At 49.3% G+C, this 21,971-nt stretch overlaps 1 protein-coding gene across 1 annotated transcript in view; it reads right to left on the bottom strand.

Moving 5' to 3' along the window:
• The window catches only part of ACADM (acyl-CoA dehydrogenase medium chain), a 34,209-nt gene that overhangs the window by 3,753 nt on the left and 8,485 nt on the right, over nucleotides 1–21,971 (bottom strand). The window contains exons 6-10 of the mRNA XM_088470758.1: nucleotides 14,724–14,804; nucleotides 13,428–13,558; nucleotides 13,210–13,318; nucleotides 11,640–11,780; nucleotides 11,470–11,565 (exon numbers count right to left, since the gene is read on the bottom strand). Coding sequence (XP_088326884.1) covers nucleotides 11,470–11,565; nucleotides 11,640–11,780; nucleotides 13,210–13,318; nucleotides 13,428–13,558; nucleotides 14,724–14,804 — 558 coding nt within the window. The remainder of the gene's footprint in view (nucleotides 1–11,469; nucleotides 11,566–11,639; nucleotides 11,781–13,209; nucleotides 13,319–13,427; nucleotides 13,559–14,723; nucleotides 14,805–21,971) is intronic.

Genomic DNA, 21,971 nt, shown 5'->3' on the forward strand with positions numbered 1-21,971 from the left:
TATGGTAAGAACTTACCCTTGTTATCTCTATTTCTACGAAGTCCATAGGGTTCCACAGGATACCTTGGGGTATAGGTGTGACGTCAGTCGCAGGGCACCAAAGAGTTAAGCTTTCAGCCTCCCAGGATGCACTAGGTCCCCCTCCTATACCCCGCCCCCGGGCCAAGGCACCTCAGTTAGTTACCAAGCCATAGGCCGGAGGAGGAGAAGGAAGAGAGAGAACAAAGATCTGGACACATACAAGAATCACATTCTCACCAGAGGGAGACGGAAAACCGGTGACCAGAGCAAAGCCCATCTGCAGCACAGGTGCGACAGGGCGGGAGTCCTGTGGAACCCTATGGACTTCGTAGAAATAGAGATAACAAGGGTAAGTTCTTACCATATCTCATATTTTCTACTTCAGGGTCCATAGGGTATCCACAGGATACCTTGGGGATGTCCCAAAGCAGTATCCTTTAAGGGTGGGGACGCTCCTGTGCAGAAAGGAGAATCCGCCGCCCGAAGGAAGCATCCTGAGAGGCGAAGGTGTCAAACCTGTAATACCTCACGAAGGTATGGACAGAAGACCACGTAGCAGCCTTGCAGATCTGAACTGCCGAGGCACCACGTCGAGCTGCCCACGAAGGACCCACAGACCTAGTGGAATGAGCCTTCAGAGAAGGAGGGACCGGTAGGCCTTCATGAAGATAAGCTTCAGAAATAGCCATACGGATCCAGGCTGCCAAAGTTTGCTTTGAAGCAGGCCAACCCTTTTTACGGAAGCCAAAGAGGACAAACAAAGCGTCCGACTTCCTAAACGAAGAAGTGCGGTCAACATAAGTCCTTAAGGCCCGCACAACATCCAATGAGGCCTCACCCACGGAAAGACCCGGTGAGTTAAAGGCCGGAACAACTATTTCCTCGTTAATATGAAACTGGGAAATAACTTTGGGAAGAAACTCGGGCCGAGTGCGGAGCACTGCCCTGTTCCCATAAAAAACCAAGAAAGGGGGTCTACAAGAAAGAGCCCCTAACTCAGAAACACGTCTGGCCGAAGCAATGGCCAGAAGGAAAACAGTCTTAGCTGTTAGCCATTTAAGATCCACTGAGCCCAGTGGTTCAAACGGCGGTCCTTGGAGAGCCCTCAGGACCACAGCCAAATCCCAAGGCGCCACAGGTGGAACAAAGGGCGGCTGAATGCGGAGAACACCCTGCATAAAGGTGCGCACATCCGGGATTGTAGCAATCCTACGGTGAAACCAGACAGATAGGGCCGAAACCTGTACCTTCAAAGAAGCAAGGCGAAGCCCATGATCTAGTCCCGCTTGCAGGAAGGCGAGAATCCGAGACAGACGAAACTCCCGCGGTGCATAACCTCTCGGTCGACACCACTGGAAGAACGTATGCCACACGCGATGGTATATCCTCGCGGAAGACGGTTTCCGAGCTCGTAACATGGTACGCACCACAGAGCTGGAAAACCCCCGGGACCTCAGCATGGCCGTCTCAACAGCCACGCCGTCAAAGACAGCCGAGTCAGGTCCGGGTGAAGGCAAGGACCCTGAGACAGAAGGTCCGGTCGTAGCGGAATGTCCACGGACAGACCCTGAAGGTCTGAGAACCAGTGCCGTCTGGGCCACGCGGGAGCTATCAACAGGAGCGTCCCTCCTTCCTGTTTGAATTTCCGGATTACCCGTGGAAGAAGGGAGACCGGAGGGAACAGGTATGCGAACCGGAACGTCCACCGGACGGACAGAGCATCCACCAGAGACGCCCCTTTGTCTCTTGTGCGAGACCCGTACACCGGCAACTTGTTGTTGTGCCGGGACGCCATGAGGTCGATTTCTGGAAGACCCCACCTGTCCACCAGTAGTTGAAAAACGTCCGGGTGCAGGGACCATTCCCCCGGATGAACGTCCTGGCGACTTAGAAAGTCCGCCTCCCAATTGAGCACTCCCGGGATGAAGACCGCTGATATGGCCGGAAGATTGCGCTCCGCCCAAACCAGGATCCGAGAGACCTCTACGAGAGCCGCCCGACTGCGAGTTCCTCCTTGCCTGTTTATGTAGGCCACGGTGGTAGCGTTGTCCGACTGGACCTGCACCGGGCGACCCTGGAGAAACCGCTGTGCCTGCTGGAGAGCATTGAAGACCGCACGGAGTTCCAAGATATTTATTGGAAGCTCCGCTTCTGTCGGCGTCCACCTGCCCTGGAACAAGTGTGGACCCGAAACTGCTCCCCAGCCCCGAAGACTGGCGTCCGTTGTCAACAGGACCCAATTTGGAACCCAGAACGGACGTCCCTTGTTGAGGTGGGTCGTCTGTAACCACCACGTAAGGGACAGGCGAACCTCCTGGGTGAGCACAATCGTCTGGGACTTCAGAGACTGAGTCAGCCCGTTCCACTTGGACAGGATAAGGTGCTGCAGAGGTCTGGAGTGAAACTGGGCGTATTCCACCATGTCGAACACCGACACCATGGAGCCCAGTAACCTCATCGCCGAGTGTAAGGACACCCGGCGGCTGTGCAGACAACTGCGCACCCTTGACTGTAAAGCAGAGATCTTGTCCTCCGTCACGAAGATCCTTTGCTGTCCCGAGTCCAATAAGGCTCCAAGATGCAGAATCCTCAGAGACGGGATTAGAGTGGACTTCTGCCAGTTGATTAGCCAGCCGTGCCGTTGCAGCAGTGCAATGGTCAGGTCCAAGTGGCGTAACAGGAGCTCTGGAGATCCTGCCACCAATAACAGGTCGTCCAAATACGGCAACATGCGGACTCCCTGCAGCCGCAGAGAAGCCGCCATGACCGCCATCACCTTGGTGAAAACACGTGGTGCTGTTGCCAGGCCAAAAGGTAACGCCCGAAACTGGAAGTGGTCGCTGCTGATTGCAAACCTGAGGAACTGTTGATGGCGCCAAAGAATAGGGACATGCAGGTAAGCGTCCTGTATGTCCAATGACACCAAGTAGTCCCCAGGTTCCAGCGCCAGAATGATGGACCGTAGGGTCTCCATCCGAAACTTCGGGACCCGCAAAGACTTGTTGAGTGCTTTGAGGTTGAGTATCGGACGATATGACCCATTGGGTTTCTGTACCAAAAATAGATTTGAATAGAAACCCTGGCCCCTCTGGGAGAATGGAACCGCCACTATAACTCCAGCCTGGAGCATAGTGTGCAATACCTTCTGCAGCTCCGTAGCCTTGTTCCGGTCTGATGGGAGACCCGTGGTGAAGAAGCGAGCCGGGGGTCTGTGCCGGAAGGAGAGGGCGTATCCGTGGGAAACCACCTCCAGAACCCAAGTGTCTGTCGTAGTGGTCGACCAACACTGGGCGAACTGTAGCAGGCGGCCTCCCACCCTGGGATCCCCCAAAGGGAGGCCCGGACCGTCAGGCCGCAGGCTTGTCATCTGGCTTGGGGGCCGGACGTCTGGTACTCCATGCCTGCTTCCGGGGCTTGACCGATTTCTTAGGGCCAGCCTGTCGAGGAAACGACTGTGGTTTGGGCCTGCCCTGGGCCCTAGATGACCGAAAGGACGATGGTCCCGAACCAGAAGGAGCAGCGGCCGACGGGAGACAGGCAGATTTGGCTGCCGCCAGCGTGGCCACAATCTTATCCAGATCCGGACCGAAGAGAACTTCTCCGGTAAACGGCAACGCTTCCAGACCTTTCTTGGAATCTGCGTCCGCCTTCCAGGATCGCAGCCACAAGGTGCGACGAGCAGCTACCGCTGCTGAAGAAATTCTAGACACCAGAGTACTAATGTCTAGAGCCGCCTCGTTGATGTAGGTGGCCGAATCACGGAGATTGCCAATCAACTCCGCCTGATCGGCCGGACAGTCGGATTCAAAAGAAGCCTCTAATGAATCCGCCCAGCGCTCCATCGCTCTGGCAACCCAGCAAATGGCCATAGCCGGCCGTGCTGCCCCCCCTGCAAGGGAATAAGCGGACTTCAGGCAGATTTCTACCTTGCGGTCCGTAGCATCCTTAAGGGAGGACATGGATGGCATCGGCAATGTGGCACTACGGACAAGACGGGTCACGTGAGAATCCACCTGTGGAGGGGATTCCCACTTAGCAAAATAATTATCCGCGAACGGATAAGCCACCGCCAGGCGTCTCTGCGGCTGGTATCTTTTGCCAGGTTGTTTCCACGCCTCCTCTAAATGGTCCACCAACTGACCCGAAAGAGGAAAGACTGTGGCATCGCCCTTCACATCTTTGAAAAAGGCATACTTAGATTTAGCCGCTGGGGGAACTTCGTCCTCAATCACCAAGGCTGTGCGGACCGCCCGAATAAGTCCAGGAATATATACTTTGGACTTAGCATCAGCGTCCTTAGTATGGAGAGGTTCCTGATCGTAAGGATCTAGAATCTCCCCATCATCAGACGTCCCTTCGTCATCCTCATAAGGAGCGGACAGAGACGCCACCGGCCTTTTATGAGACCGCATCACAGACTCCCCTTGCAACACATCCGACAAGTGCTGTACAGAACTTGTCAGGGAGTTAACCCACGCTGGCTCCTGAGAACCCGGGAGCGGGGAAATAGGGAGACTGTGGGGTACCACCAATTGTCGTGGGAACCCCTGCATGGGTGACGACACCACAGACTGCTGGGACAAACCCATCGGAGTAAACGCGGGCTGCGGAGCTAACTGGCCCACTAAAGCTGTTAACGCCTGAGCGAAACAAGCCCAGGGCGGCTCCTGTACCGGTGCTGTAACCGTAATAGGCCGCGCCATGGACAAACACTGCCGGCAAAGGCCCTCCGCGCTACCCTCCCCCTCCGCTAACGGTACTTTGCACGTGGTACACTGTAGCCGGAGGGGAAAATCACTTTCAGACATGATGGCACCACGTATGTGACCTCTCTCACCAATTAAGTATTTAAATAGGCGAGAGACCACCCTGCAGCACCGCACCGCAAGGGCTTTAGCAGAAAGAACAGGGACAGTAATAAAGCTGACAGTTTAGAGAAGAAAAGATTACAGGCAGCAGCGCTAGCACAGTCACATACAATGCAGAAAAATAACAATTCCTGCACTAACAGCGCTGATCACTCAACTACACAGACACAGGGCCTGGTAGGACACAGCGCTGCATACACAGACCTGACCACAGCGGAGGAGAGGTATGCGGGGGGACCCAGACCACGATGCTTCCGTCCAGCGCTTCCAGCAGCGTTCACCATGCGTTCTGGAGAAGATGGCCGCCGAGGAGCAGAGAGGAGGCTGGCCTGGGGGAGGAGCGCTGCCACAGGACCAGTCGGCAGCATGCAGAGAGGGCTGTGTGCAGCGGGGGAGGCGCCGGCTGTGAGACAGGGAAGGCGCGCTCCCCTGGCATGCATTTAACCCCTGGGACGCCGCAGCGCTACCGCTCTGCTGCGGTCCGCTGTCCCAGGGGGTAGTGGAAGTGCAGGTTGGTCGCCTGGCTCCACGCTGCAGCCAGTCCCCAGGGAGCCCCCTGCCTGGGGACTTAGGACCATGTGATCAGCGGGGACCCACCGCGGGACCCCGCTGCTTACCTCTGTCCCCCTTGAATCCGGCCATGGTCCGGAGCATCTGGGGTCACCGCTAGCTGTGACCCCAGACGCCCACCAGCATCCCCGGATCAGTACCGGCGTTCTGGTACCGGCGGGGTGTAGGGAAGACAGCATGGACGTCAGGACTGACTGTCCATGCTGTTCATCCAGATGTGCAGCCACAGCTGCATGAAGAATAAGCTTCAGGGGCTCTTCTAGCCCCCACTCCAACAGGTGCACCCGACTCCGGCCGGGCACCAAACTAAACTGAGGTGCCTTGGCCCGGGGGCGGGGTATAGGAGGGGGACCTAGTGCATCCTGGGAGGCTGAAAGCTTAACTCTTTGGTGCCCTGCGACTGACGTCACACCTATACCCCAAGGTATCCTGTGGATACCCTATGGACCCTGAAGTAGAAAAATCTAATTATATGCAGGTTATCTTTTCAGGGGTTATATGTTACAGAAGAGACACAAGGTGCTATATACATTCTATCACAGAGCGTATAGCTAATGGTTATACATAGATCAGGGGTTATATGTTACAGAAGACACAAGGTGCTATATACATTCTATCACAGAGCGTATAGCTAATGGTTATACATAGATCAGGGGTTATATGTTACAGAAGAGACACAAGGTGCTATATACATTCTATCACAGAGCGTATAGCTAATGGTTATACATAGATCAGGGGTTATATGTTACAGAAGATACACAAGGTGCTATATACATTCTATCACAGGGCGTATAGCTAATGGTTATACATAGATCAGGGGTTATATGTTACAGAAGAGACACAAGGTGCTATATACATTCTATCACAGAGCGTATAGCTAATGGTTACACATAGATCAGGGGTTATATGTTACAGAAGAGACACAAGGTGCTATATACATTCTATCACAGAGCGTATAGCTAATGGTTACACATAGATCAGGGGTTATATGTTACAGAAGAGACACAAGGTGCTATATACATTCTATCACAGAGCGTATAGCTAATGGTTATACATAGATCAGGGGTTATATGTTACAGAAGAGACACAAGGTGCTATATACATTCTATCACAGAGCGTATAGCTAATGGTTATACATAGATCAGGGGTTATATGTTACAGAAGAGACACAAGGTGCTATATACATTCTATCACAGAGCGTATAGCTAATGGTTATACATAGATCAGGGGTTATATGTTACAGAAGAGACACAAGGTGCTATATACATTCTATCACAGAGCGTATAGCTAATGGTTATACATAGATCAGGGGTTATATGTTACAGAAGAGACACAAGGTGCTATATACATTCTATCACAGAGCGTATAGCTAATGGTTATACATAGATCAGGGGTTATATGTTACAGAAGACACAAGGTGCTATATACATTCTATCACAGAGCGTATAGCTAATGGTTATACATAGATCAGGGGTTATATGTTACAGAAGAGACACAAGGTGCTATATACATTCTATCACAGAGCGTATAGCTAATGGTTATACATAGATCAGGGGTTATATGTTACAGAAGAGACACAAGGTGCTATATACATTCTATCACAGAGCGTATAGCTAATGGTTATACATAGATCAGGGGTTATATGTTACAGAAGAGACACAAGGTGCTATATACATTCTATCACAGAGCGTATAGCTAATGGTTATACATAGATCAGGGGTTATATGTTACAGAAGAGACACAAGGTGCTATATACATTCTATCACAGAGCGTATAGCTAATGGTTATACATAGATCAGGGGTTATATGTTACAGAAGAGACACAAGGTGCTATATACATTCTATCACAGAGCGTATAGCTAATGGTTATACATAGATCAGGGGTTATATGTTACAGAAGATACACAAGGTGCTATATACATTCTATCACAGAGCGTATAGCTAATGGTTATACATAGATCAGGGGTTATATGTTACAGAAGAGACACAAGGTGCTATATACATTCTATCACAGAGCGTATAGCTAATGGTTATACATAGATCAGGGGTTATATGTTACAGAAGAGACACAAGGTGCTATATACATTCTATCACAGAGCGTATAGCTAATGGTTACACATAGATCAGGGGTTATATGTTACAGAAGAGACACAAGGTGCTATATACATTCTATCACAGAGCGTATAGCTAATGGTTATACATAGATCAGGGGTTATATGTTACAGAAGAGACACAAGGTGCTATATACATTCTATCACAGAGCGTATAGCTAATGGTTATACATAGATCAGGGGTTATATGTTACAGAAGAGACACAAGGTGCTATATACATTCTATCACAGAGCGTATAGCTAATGGTTATACATAGATCAGGGGTTATATGTTACAGAAGAGACACAAGGTGCTATATACATTCTATCACAGAGCGTATAGCTAATGGTTATACATAGATCAGGGGTTATATGTTACAGAAGAGACACAAGGTGCTATATACATTCTATCACAGAGCGTATAGCTAATGGTTATACATAGATCAGGGGTTATATGTTACAGAAGAGACACAAGGTGCTATATACATTCTATCACAGAGCGTATAGCTAATGGTTATACATAGATCAGGGGTTATATGTTACAGAAGACACAAGGTGCTATATACATTCTATCACAGAGCGTATAGCTAATGGTTATACATAGATCAGGGGTTATATGTTACAGAAGATACACAAGGTGCTATATACATTCTATCACAGAGCGTATAGCTAATGGTTACACATAGATCAGGGGTTATATGTTACAGAAGAGACACAAGGTGCTATATACATTCTATCACAGGGCGTATAGCTAATGGTTATACATAGATCAGGGGTTATATGTTACAGAAGATACACAAGGTGCTATATACATTCTATCACAGGGCGTATAGCTAATGGTTATACATAGATCAGGGGTTATATGTTACAGAAGATACACAAGGTGCTATATACATTCTATCACAGGGCGTATAGCTAATGGTTATACATAGATCAGGGGTTATATGTTACAGAAGATACACAAGGTGCTATATACATTCTATCACAGGGCGTATAGCTAATGGTTATACATAGATCAGGGGTTATATGTTACAGAAGATACACAAGGTGCTATATACATTCTATCACAGGGCGTATAGCTAATGGTTATACATAGATCAGGGGTTATATGTTACAGAAGAGACACAAGGTGCTATATACATTCTATCACAGAGCGTATAGCTAATGGTTACACATAGATCAGGGGTTATATGTTACAGAAGAGACACAAGGTGCTATATACATTCTATCACAGAGCGTATAGCTAATGGTTACACATAGATCAGGGGTTATATGTTACAGAAGAGACACAAGGTGCTATATACATTCTATCACAGAGCGTATAGCTAATGGTTATACATAGATCAGGGGTTATATGTTACAGAAGAGACACAAGGTGCTATATACATTCTATCACAGAGCGTATAGCTAATGGTTACACATAGATCAGGGGTTATATGTTACAGAAGAGACACAAGGTGCTATATACATTCTATCACAGAGCGTATAGCTAATGGTTACACATAGATCAGGGGTTATATGTTACAGAAGAGACACAAGGTGCTATATACATTCTATCACAGAGCGTATAGCTAATGGTTATACATAGATCAGGGGTTATATGTTACAGAAGAGACACAAGGTGCTATATACATTCTATCACAGAGCGTATAGCTAATGGTTATACATAGATCAGGGGTTATATGTTACAGAAGAGACACAAGGTGCTATATACATTCTATCACAGAGCGTATAGCTAATGGTTATACATAGATCAGGGGTTATATGTTACAGAAGAGACACAAGGTGCTATATACATTCTATCACAGAGCGTATAGCTAATGGTTATACATAGATCAGGGGTTATATGTTACAGAAGAGACACAAGGTGCTATATACATTCTATCACAGAGCGTATAGCTAATGGTTATACATAGATCAGGGGTTATATGTTACAGAAGAGACACAAGGTGCTATATACATTCTATCACAGAGCGTATAGCTAATGGTTATACATAGATCAGGGGTTATATGTTACAGAAGAGACACAAGGTGCTATATACATTCTATCACAGAGCGTATAGCTAATGGTTATACATAGATCAGGGGTTATATGTTACAGAAGAGACACAAGGCGCTATATACATTCTATCACAGAGCGTATAGCTAATGGTTATACATAGATCAGGGGTTATATGTTACAGAAGAGACACAAGGTGCTATATACATTCTATCACAGAGCGTATAGCTAATGGTTATACATAGATCAGGGGTTATATGTTACAGAAGAGACACAAGGTGCTATATACATTCTATCACAGAGCGTATAGCTAATGGTTATACATAGATCAGGGGTTATATGTTACAGAAGAGACACAAGGTGCTATATACATTCTATCACAGAGCGTATAGCTAATGGTTATACATAGATCAGGGGTTATATGTTACAGAAGAGACACAAGGTGCTATATACATTCTATCACAGGGCGTATAGCTAATGGTTATACATAGATCAGGGGTTATATGTTACAGAAGAGACACAAGGTGCTATATACATTCTATCACAGAGCGTATAGCTAATGGTTATACATAGATCAGGGGTTATATGTTACAGAAGAGACACAAGGTGCTATATACATTCTATCACAGAGCGTATAGCTAATGGTTACACATAGATCAGGGGTTATATGTTACAGAAGAGACACAAGGTGCTATATACATTCTATCACAGAGCGTATAGCTAATGGTTACACATAGATCAGGGGTTATATGTTACAGAAGAGACACAAGGTGCTATATACATTCTATCACAGAGCGTATAGCTAATGGTTATACATAGATCAGGGGTTATATGTTACAGAAGAGACACAAGGTGCTATATACATTCTATCACAGAGCGTATAGCTAATGGTTATACATAGATCAGGGGTTATATGTTACAGAAGAGACACAAGGTGCTATATACATTCTATCACAGAGCGTATAGCTAATGGTTATACATAGATCAGGGGTTATATGTTACAGAAGAGACACAAGGTGCTATATACATTCTATCACAGGGCGTATAGCTAATGGTTATACATAGATCAGGGGTTATATGTTACAGAAGAGACACAAGGTGCTATATACATTCTATCACAGAGCGTATAGCTAATGGTTATACATAGATCAGGGGTTATATGTTACAGAAGAGACACAAGGTGCTATATACATTCTATCACAGAGCGTATAGCTAATGGTTATACATAGATCAGGGGTTATATGTTACAGAAGAGACACAAGGTGCTATATACATTCTATCACAGAGCGTATAGCTAATGGTTATACATAGATCAGGGGTTATATGTTACAGAAGACACAAGGTGCTATATACATTCTATCACAGAGCGTATAGCTAATGGTTATACATAGATCAGGGGTTATATGTTACAGAAGACACAAGGTGCTATATACATTCTATCACAGAGCGTATAGCTAATGGTTATACATAGATCAGGGGTTATATGTTACAGAAGACACAAGGTGCTATATACATTCTATCACAGAGCGTATAGCTAATGGTTATACATAGATCAGGGGTTATATGTTACAGAAGATACACAAGGTGCTATATACATTCTATCACAGAGCGTATAGCTAATGGTTATACATAGATCAGGGGTTATATGTTACAGAAGAGACACAAGGTGCTATATACATTCTATCACAGAGCGTATAGCTAATGGCTGTACATAGATCAGGGGTTATATGTTACAGAAGAGACACAAGGTGCTATATACATTCTATCACAGAGCGTATAGCTAATGGCTGTACATAGATCAAGGGTTATATGTTACAGAAGATACAAGGTGCTATATACATTCTATCACAGAGCGTATAGCTAATGGTTGTACATAGATCAGGAATTAGGTTTCCATAATAGACTATCGATGGTCACTCACCTCAGCAAGCACTTTCCCGAAAGTCTTCCTCTCCAGTGAGTATTTGGTGGCTTCCTCTAGAGCTCTCTGAGCTAATCCCACCGCGCCAGCTGCCACCTGTAACCAGTAAGCTGCAGTTCAGACAACGCGCTTCCTCCAGTCACTGACCTGCTATAAACCAGTCACCTTACCGGCGGCCTGGTCTTATCAAAGGCTCCCATTGCAATCTTAAAGCCGGCTCCTTCTCCGATCAGGACGTTTTCAGCAGGAACCCGGACATCCTCGAATACAATCCCCCTGGTGTCCGAGCATCGCTGGCCCATATTCAGTTCCTACAAGCAAATCGCGTTCCATTACCAGCAGATAGATTTTCACTTCTGAATGATAACTTATTCTGCAGCATGTCTACAATGCGATTACAATCCACTATTATTGGGCCGAATTCAATTCAGTGCGATGTCGAATAGCCCCGTAGCTATTCAATTCAACACGCTGTTAGCGTTGTCGGGAACGGGTTAAGTCTGAGAATGCCGGTTATCGCGACTCAAGGTGGACGTCAAGGCGCGGTAACCGGCATTCTCTGACTAAAGTACCGGGGTGCGCGGTTGTTAGCGCCGCGATAAGCCGGCAAATAGCTGCGCGCCCGGCACTTTTGTCGGATTTCTCCTCGCATCCCCAGGGGGGTGCGAGAAGAATCCTTTAGCCGCCCAAACAGCGCGGTGTATTGAACAGCTGCGGGAGCTCTCTCCCACGGCTATTCAACATAGCACTGAATTCGGGCCAATGTGTACTAAAGTATTGATCCACCCTCCAAATATAATTGCACAGGTTGTATAAAATTATTTACGATTGCAGTTTCCCCCTCAGTTGCAGACTGGAATGTGCGTTCCTACATAGGCGAAGAAAGCACATACTCACACATATACAGATCAGCAGATAAGCGTATATACACCTGTAATGAGCGGCGTATCTTGTAACTATAGCATAGGGCCTCAGCACGTACACGCTGATTATTGCAACTAGTAGTAACCAGGCGCATATTCTGCCAATGTAAAGGCGTACAGTTCTGCATATTAGGTACTATGGCCCTCATTCAGAGCCGCTCGTAAGCGGCCGCTCGTTCGTTCCGAGCGACGTTTGCTCATCTGCGCATGCGTACGGATTTTAATACGTATGCGCGAACCAGTCAGTGCGGCCGAAAATAGTTTGTTCGCTATATAGCGAATGCCTGCTATTTTGAGTGACAGGAGGAGGCGTATGTGGGTGGTAACAGGGGAAGGTGCTTGAAAACGTGGAGTGGAATTCAGAACGCAGGCGTGCTTAAAGGTCAAAACGGGCGTTTTATGGGTGTGCATAATTAATACAGCAGCGTCATTGACCACGTCATTTGTTTTTTTTTAACTCAGAACTGCTTGCAAAATAGCGGTTGAAAAAACCAGCCACAAGAATAGCGAGTAGTTCATACGCTGTTCGATGTACTCGATTAATCTAATAAATAGCGGACATGACGTATGGTGCGAGCGGCCAGGGGGCGTATTTTTCAAAATTACAACCGCAAGTTTTGCTCGCTCGTTTGGATTTAGAGGCGTGAACAGACCGCAAAGTGCGAACGGTTCATTTGAATAGCCACCCCTTTTTATAAAACGAACGACCGCAAATAGCGAGCGGCTCTGAATGAGGGCCTATGCGCAATTGGCCGTATTTACCTGCAGCCCTTATATAGAGCAGAGGGGCTGTGCTTTTATAGTCACAGGTCCTCACCTTTCTACCAATCTGTACTCCTGGGCTGTCAGCCTCCACAATGAATCCAGTAAAAGCTTTTCCTGTTGGAGCTTTTGGGTCAGAGTTAGTGCGAGCCAGAAGAAAGTACCTATACAAATGAAATAGCCAACACTGGTTGCTCTATAGGTCTCTAACTTCCAGTTCTAATTCTATATATACAGGTATTAATAGGAACCACTATAAAGTCAGCCATGTACCAGTTAGCTTTGCCTCCGTTGGTGATCCACATCTTCTGTCCATTGATGATGTACTCATCGCCTTTCTTCTCCGCTCTGGTCTTCAGACCAGCCACGTCCGAGCCGGCCCCGGGTTCAGTTACGCAGTACGCCTAGGGGACACAGTGAGCGGAGACATACTGTACATTAGCCACAGACACGGATGGCTTCATTGATACGTGGAAAGACAGGGACTGGCTTGTTCAGGTCATTACATGTGAACCTCCATTTGGTAAAATGGGCGATACTCTGTGTGACGCACGGGACATTTACATACATTCAACTACGTGAACTGATTCTAGATCACAATTTATTGTTTTCTTCTGTCCAAATCTTTAATAGTTCGTGGCTACAAAATATACACCAAAAAAAAAAAAATGTCAGTACTTCTGGAATTTAAAATAAAAAACTCTGCATACTGCACAGAACTCAGAGAGCAATAAGGCATAAGGTTACAGTTTATATTAACTCATTCATTCATTCTATTAAAATTGCTGTACAGTGTAAGCAAAACTATGCCTCAATTTAGCAGTAGCTTTCTGTTTAAAAGATTAGAAGACTATTAAAACTTAAAAAAAAAACACAACGCATTTTTAGGTCAATTCGATTAGCCACGAGGGGGGCAAGCTTGCCGCTGCAATGCCCAGCCCCTCACAGACCAACCTTACAGAATTTTGGACGCAGTCCTATGGGGCTGTGAGCAAAAGAGTCCGGAGGTACCGCAAGCACGGCATAGGGACGCACTTACTTGCTCAGCAAGCTAACCGAACGGATCACTTTGTTTTGTTTTTCTAAAACCAGAAATGTATTGTCTGGTGATGCCAAGCTATAGTTTTACCACTTTCATTAATATTTGGAAGGAGACTATATTTTGGTAGAAATACAATATTGATTTGTAAAGTGTGAACATAGGTGGCAGTTTAATTAGGGTGAATATATCGCCAATCATCGCTGTGATGCCTGTGTGCACATTGCCGCCAGTTATGGTAGCTACAGACAACGTTCCTGCGCACCGCTATGGGTGTGTGGCAGACCCGGTGGATTAGGAGCCCCTTGATGTGACGTTCGGGAACGCGATGTACGGCACATCATAGCGAACTGAACTGACCCCTTATACTGCAGAGCGAATATAGATTCTGTGATATATGCAATAATGCACTCTGCTGTGACATGCATGGCTATTACAAGCCACTATATAAAGATCACCTAAATCCTAGATCTATAGTACAGCTGGGGACGCACTAGTCTGGTGACATTATTATAATAAGTGCCACTTACACACATCAGAGGTTCCTCTGTCATTCTTCCCAGGTACTTCTTCTGCTGAGCCTGGTTCCCGGCAATGATCACCGGCATTTGCTGCAAAATAAATCTTAGTGTGTTTTTTTTCTTTTAATTATGTCCATTATATCAATGTATATTTAGTTACAGTATAGTCACCCTCACCTGCTCAGATGGTGAAAATGAGCATAGTGCGCCCTGACATTAGAGAATAATCCTTATGAATGACGCGCTCTATGAATGTACATATAGTTACACTGAGCCACGCAACGTGGTCGGATGTAAAGGACACAACAATTATTTTCAGCTAAGAAAAATATGAGATATGGTAAGAACTTACCCTTGTTATCTCTATTTCTACGAAGTCCATAGGGTTCCACAGGATTCCTTGGGTATAGGTGTGACGTCAGTCGCTGGGCACCAAAGAGTTAAGCTTTTCAGCCTCCCAGGATGCACTAGGGTCCCCCTCCTATACCCCGCCCCCGAGCCAAGGCACCTCAGTTAGTTATCAAACCATAGGCCGGAGGAGGAGAAGGAAGAGAGAGAACAAAGATCTGGACACATACAAGAATCACATTCTCACCAGAGGGAGACGGAAAACCGGTGACCAGAGCAAAGCCCATCTGCAGCACAGGTGCGACAGGGCGGGAGTCCTGTGGAACCCTATGGACTTCGTAGAAATAGAGATAACAAAGGTAAGTTCTTACCATATCTCATATTTTCTACTTCAGGGTCCATAGGGTATCCACAGGATACCTTGGGGATGTCCCAAAGCAGTATCCTTTAAGGGTGGGGACGCTCCTGTGCAGAAAGGAGAATCCGCCGCCCGAAGGAAGCATCCTGAGAGGCGAAGGTGTCAAACCTGTAATACCTCACGAAGGTATGGACAGAGGACCACGTAGCAGCCTTGCAGATCTGAACTGCTGAGGCACCACGTCGAGCTGCCCACGAAGGACCCACAGACCTAGTGGAATGAGCCTTCAGAGAAGGAGGGACCGGTAGGCCTTCATGAAGATAAGCTTCAGAAATAGCCATACGGATCCAGGCTGCCAAAGTTTGCTTTGAAGCAGGCCAACCCTTTTTACGGAAGCCATAGAGGACAAACAAAGCGTCCGACTTCCTAAACGAAGAAGTGCGGTCAACATAAGTCCTTAAGGCCCGCACAACATCCAATGAGGCCTCACCCACGGAAAGACCCGGTGAGTTAAAGGCCGGAACAACTATTTCCTCGTTAACATGAAACTGGGAAACAACTTTGGGAAGAAACTCGGGCCGAGTGCGGAGCACTGCCCTGTTCCCATGAAAAACCAAGAAAGGGGGTCTACAAGAAAGAGCCCCTAACTCAGAAACACGTCTGGCCGAAGCAATGGCCAGAAGGAAAACAGTCTTAGCTGTTAGCCATTTAAGATCCACTGAGCCCAGTGGTTCAAACGGCGGTCCTTGGAGAGCCCTCAGGACCACAGCCAAATCCCAAGGCGCCACAGGTTGAACAAAGGGCGGCTGAATGCGGAGAACACCCTGCATAAAGGAGCGCACATCCGGGATTGTAGCAATCCTACGGTGAAACCAGACAGATAGGGCCGAAACCTGTACCTTCAAAGAAGCAAGGCGAAGCCCATGATCTAGTCCCGCTTGCAGGAAGGCGAGAATCCGAGACAGACGAAACTCCCGCGGTGCATAACCTCTCGGTCGACACCACTGGAAGAACGTATGCCACACGCGATGGTATATCCTCGCGGAAGACGGTTTCCGAGCTCGTAACATGGTACGCACCACAGAGCTGGAAAACCCCCGGGACCTCAGCATGGCCGTCTCAACAGCCACGCCGTCAAAGACAGCCGAGTCAGGTCCGGGTGAAGGCAAGGACCCTGAGACAGAAGGTCCGGTCGTAGCGGCAACCGCAGAGGACTGTCCACGGACAGACCCTGAAGGTCTGAGAACCAGTGCCGTCTGGGCCACGCGGGAGCTATCAACAGGAGCGTCCCTCCTTCCTGTTTGAATTTCCGTATTACCCGTGGAAGAAGGGAGACCGGAGGGAACAGGTATGCGAACCGGAACGTCCACCGGACGGACAGAGCATCCACCAGAGACGCCCCTTCGTCTCTTGTGCGAGACCCGTACACCGGCAACTTGTTGTTGTGCCGGGACGCCATGAGGTCGATTTCTGGAAGACCCCACCTGTCCACCAGTAGTTGAAAAACGTCCGGGTGCAGGTACCATTTCCCCGGATGAACGTCCTGGCGACTTAGAAAGTCCGCCTCCCAATTTAGCACTCCCGGGATGAAGACCGCTGATATGGCCGGAAGATTGCGCTCCGCCCAAACCAGGATCCGAGAGACCTCTACGAGAGCTGCCCGACTGCGAGTTCCTCCTTGCCTGTTTATGTAGGCCACGGTGGTAGCGTTGTCCGACTGGACCTGCACCGGGCGACCCTGGAGAAACCGCTGTGCCTGCTGGAGAGCATTGAAGACCGCACGGAGTTCCAAGATATTTATTGGAAGCTCCGCTTCTGTCGGCGTCCACCTGCCCTGGAACAAGTGTGGACCCGAAACTGCTCCCCAGCCCCGAAGACTGGCGTCCGTTGTCAACAGGACCCAATTTGGAACCCAGAACGGTCGTCCCTTGTTGAGGTGGGTCGTCTGTAACCACCACGCAAGGGACAGGCGAACCTCCGGGGTGAGCACAATCGTCTGGGACTTCAGAGACTGAGGCAGCCCGTTCCACTTTGACAGGATCAGGTGCTGCAGAGGTCTGGAGTGAAACTGGGCGTATTCCACCATGTCGAACACCGACACCATGGAGCCCAGTAACCTCATCGCCGAGTGTAAGGACACCCGGCGGCTGTGCAGACAACTGCGCACCCTTGACTGTAAAGCAGAGATCTTGTCCTCCGTCACGAAGATCCTTTGCTGTCCCGAGTCCAATAAGGCTTCAAGATGCAGAATCCTCCGAGACGGGATTAGAGTGGACTTCTGCCAGTTGATTAGCCAGCCGTGCCGTTGCAGCAGTGCAATGGTCAGGTCCAAGTGGCGTAACAGGAGCTCTGGAGATCCTGCCACCAATAACAGGTCGTCCAAATACGGCAACATGCGGACTCCCTGCAGCCGCAGAGAAGCCGCCATGACCGCCATCACCTTGGTGAAAACACGTGGTGCTGTTGCCAGGCCAAATGGTAACGCCCGAAACTGGAAGTGGTCGCTGCGGATTGCAAACCTGAGGAACTGTTGATGGCGCAAAAGAATAGGGACATGCAGGTAAGCGTCCTGTATTTCCAATGACACCATGTAGTCCCCAGGTTCCAGCGCCAGAATGATGGACCGTAGGGTCTCCATCCGAAACTTCGGGACCCGCAAAGACTTGTTGAGTGCTTTGAGGTTGAGAATCGGACGATATGACCCATTGGGTTTCTGTACCAAAAATAGATTTGAATAGAAACCCTGGCCTCTCTGGGAGAATGGAACAGGCACTATAACTCCAGCCTGGAGCATAGTGTGCAATACCTTCCGCAGCTCCGTAGCCTTGTTCCGGTCTGATGGTAGACCCGTGGTGAAGAATCGAGCCGGGGGTCTGTGCCGGAAGGAGAGGGCGTATCCGTGGGAAACCACCTCCAGAACCCAAGTGTCTGTCGTAGTGGTCGACCAACACTGGGCGAACTGTAGCAGGCGGCCTCCCACCCTGGGATCCCCCAAAGGGAGGCCCGGACCGTCAGGCCGCAGGCTTGTCATCTGGCTTGGGGGCCGGACGTCTAGTACTCCATGCCTGCTTCCGGGGCTTGACCGATTTCTTAGGGCCAGCCTGTCGAGGAAACGACTGTGGTTTGGGCCTGCCCTGGGCCCTAGATGACCGAAAGGACGATGGTCCAGAACCAGAAGGAGCAGCGGCCGACGGGAGACAAGCAGATTTGGCTGCCGCCAGCGTGGCCACAATCTTATCCAGATCCGGACCGAAGAGAACTTCTCCGGTAAACGGCAACGCTTCCAGACCTTTCTTGGAATCTGCGTCCGCCTTCCAGGATCGCAGCCACAAGGTGTGACGAGCAGCTACCGCTGCTGAAGAAATTCTAGACACCAGAGTACTAATGTCTAGAGCCGCCTCGTTGATGTAGGTGGCCGAATCACGGAGATTGCCAATCAACTCCGCCTGTTCGGCCGGACAGTCGGATTCAAAAGAAGCCTCTAATGAATCCGCCCAGCGCTCCATCGCTCTGGCAACCCAGCAAATGGCCATAGCCGGCCGTGCTGCCCCCCCTGCAAGGGAATAAGCGGACTTCAGGCAGATTTCTACCTTGCGGTCCGTAGCATCCTTAAGGGAGGACATGGATGGCATCGGCAATGTGGCACTACGGACAAGACGGGTCACGTGAGAATCCACCTGTGGAGGGGATTCCACTTAGCAAAATAATTATCCGCGAACGGATAAGCCACCGCCAGGCGTCTCTGCGGCTGGTATCTTTTGCCAGGTTGTTTCCACGCCTCCTCTAAATGGTCCACCAACTGACCCGAAAGAGGAAAGACTGTGGCATCGCCCTTCACATCTTTGAAAAAGGCATACTTAGATTTAGCCGCTGGGGGAACTTCGTCCTCAATCACCAAGGCTGTGCGGACCGCCCGAATAAGTCCAGGAATATATACTTTGGACTTAGCATCAGCGTCCTTAGTATGGAGAGGTTCCTGATCGTAAGGATCCAGAATCTCCCCATCATCAGACGTCCCTTCGTCATCCTCATAAGGAGCGGACAGAGACGCCACCGGCCTTTTATGAGGCCGCATCACAGACTCCCCTTGCAACACATCCGACAAGTGCTGTACAGAACTCGTCAGGGAGTTAACCCACGCTGGCTCCTGAGAACCCGGGAGCGGGGAAATAGGGAGACTGTGGGGTACCACCAATTGTCGTGGGAACCCCTGCATGGGTGACGACACCACAGACTGCTGGGACAAACCCATCGGAGTAAACGCGGACTGCGGAGCTAACTGGCCCACTAAAGCTGTTAACGCCTGAGCGAAACAAGCCCAGGGCGGCTCCTGTACCGGTGCTGTAACCGTAATAGGCAGCGCGATGGACAAACACTGCCGGCAAAGGCCCTCCGCGCTACCCTCCCCCTCCGCTAACGGTACTTTGCACGTGGTACACTGTAGCCGGAGGGGAAAATCACTTTCAGACATGATGGCACCACGTATGTGACCTCTCTCACCAATTAAGTATTAAATAGGCGAGAGACCACCCTGCAGCACCGCACCGCAAGGGCTTTAGCAGAAAGAACAGGGACAGTAATAAAGCTGACAGTTTAGAGAAGAAAAGTTACAGGCAGCGCTAGCACAGTCACATACAATGCAGAGAAATAACAATTCCTGCACTAACAGCGCTGATCACTCAACTACACAGACACAGGGCCTGGTAGGACACAGCGCTGCATACACAGACCTGAGCCACAGCGGAGGAGAGGTATGCGGGGGGACCCAGACCACGATGCTTCCGTCAAGCGCTTCCAGCAGCGTTCACTGTGCGTTCTGGAGAAGATGGCCGCCGAGGAGCAGAGAGGAGGCTGGCCTGGGGGAGGAGCGCTGCCACAGGACCAGTCGGCAGCATGCAGAGAGGGCTGTGTGCAGCGGGGGAGGCGCCGGCTGTGAGACAGGGAAGGCGCGCTCCCCTGGCATGCATTTAACCCCTGGGACGCCGCAGCGCTACCGCTCTGCTGCGGTCCGCTGTCCCAGGGGGTAGTGGAAAGCGCAGGTTGGTCGCCTGGCTCCACGCTGCAGCCAGTCCCCAGGGAGCCCCCGGCCTGGGGACTTAGGACCATGTGACCAGCGGGGACCCACCGCGGGACCCCGCTGCTTACCTTTGTCCCCCTTGGATCCGGCCATGGTCCGGAACATCTGGGGTCACCGCTAGCTGTGACCCCAGATGCTCACCAGCATCCCCGGATCGGTACCGGCGTTCTGGTACCGGCGGGGGTGTAGGGAAGACAGCATGGACGTCAGGACTGACTGTCCATGCTGTACATCCAGATGTGCAGCCACAGCTGCACTGAAGAAAGCTTCAGGGGCTCTTCTAGCCCCCACTCCGACAGGTGCACCCGACGCCGGCCGGGCACTAAACTAAACTGAGGTGCCTTGGCTCGGGGGCGGGGTATAGGAGGGGGACCCTAGTGCATCCTGGGAGGCTGAAAAGCTTAACTCTATGGTGCCCAGCGACTGACGTCACACCTATACCCAAGGTATCCTGTGGATACCCTATGGACCCTGAAGTAGAAAGATCATTTTGTCAAGGTGGATAGCAAAAGTGTTGAGCGGAGATTAGGAAGGAGGGAAAGAGTGAGAGGAACAGGGACGGAGAGCAGGCAGGGATGTGATGCAGAATAGTGCCTGGGATACATTCAGACACAGGGCAGCAACAGGAGCAATTACTGTACTAGTAACCAAAGGCTACAGCAAGGTAGGACGCAAAGACATGTGGCTGATAAAACACTATTAAACAGGTATGTACAAATTAGTTTACAACAGATAAATTACAGGCAGAGACTAATATATTATGTAAGCCAGAGGTCCCTAAACGGGGTGCCATGGGACACTAGCAGGGGTGCCATGGTTTGGTGTCCAGGACCAAATCAAAATCATTTATGGTCAATGTGAAAGAGAAAACCAGTGCTGGTGGCCCCAATCATAAAATATGTGGACAAACAGAAGCACATACCTGTCCGCCACCACATATCTGACCCCAAGGACGACAGGTCAGCACATCACTGCCCACCACCACATAACTGACCAAAGGATGACAGGTCAGCACATCACTGCCCACCACCACATAACTGACCCTAAGGATGACAGGTCAGTACATCACTGCCCACCACCACATAACTGACCAAAGGATGACAGCTCAGCACATCACTGCCCACCACCACATAACTGACCCTAAGGATGACAGGTCAGCACATCACTGCCCACCACCACATAACTGACCAAAGGATGACAGCTCAGCACATCACTGCCCACCACCACATAACGGACCCTAAGGATGACAGGTCAGTACATCCCTGCCCACCACCACATAACTGACCCTAAGGATGACAGGTCAGCACATCACTGCCCACCACCACATAACTGACCAAAGGATGACAGCTCAGCACATCACTGCCCACCACCACATAACGGACCCTAAGGATGACAGGTCAGCACATCCCTTACCACCACCACATAACTGACCCTAAGGATGACAGGTCAGTACATCCCTGCCCACCACCACATA

The sequence above is a fragment of the Taudactylus pleione genome, unplaced genomic scaffold (genome assembly GCF_031769625.1).
Source record: "Taudactylus pleione unplaced genomic scaffold, aTauple2 ptg000103l, whole genome shotgun sequence".
NCBI classification, from domain to species: domain Eukaryota; kingdom Metazoa; phylum Chordata; class Amphibia; order Anura; family Myobatrachidae; genus Taudactylus; species Taudactylus pleione.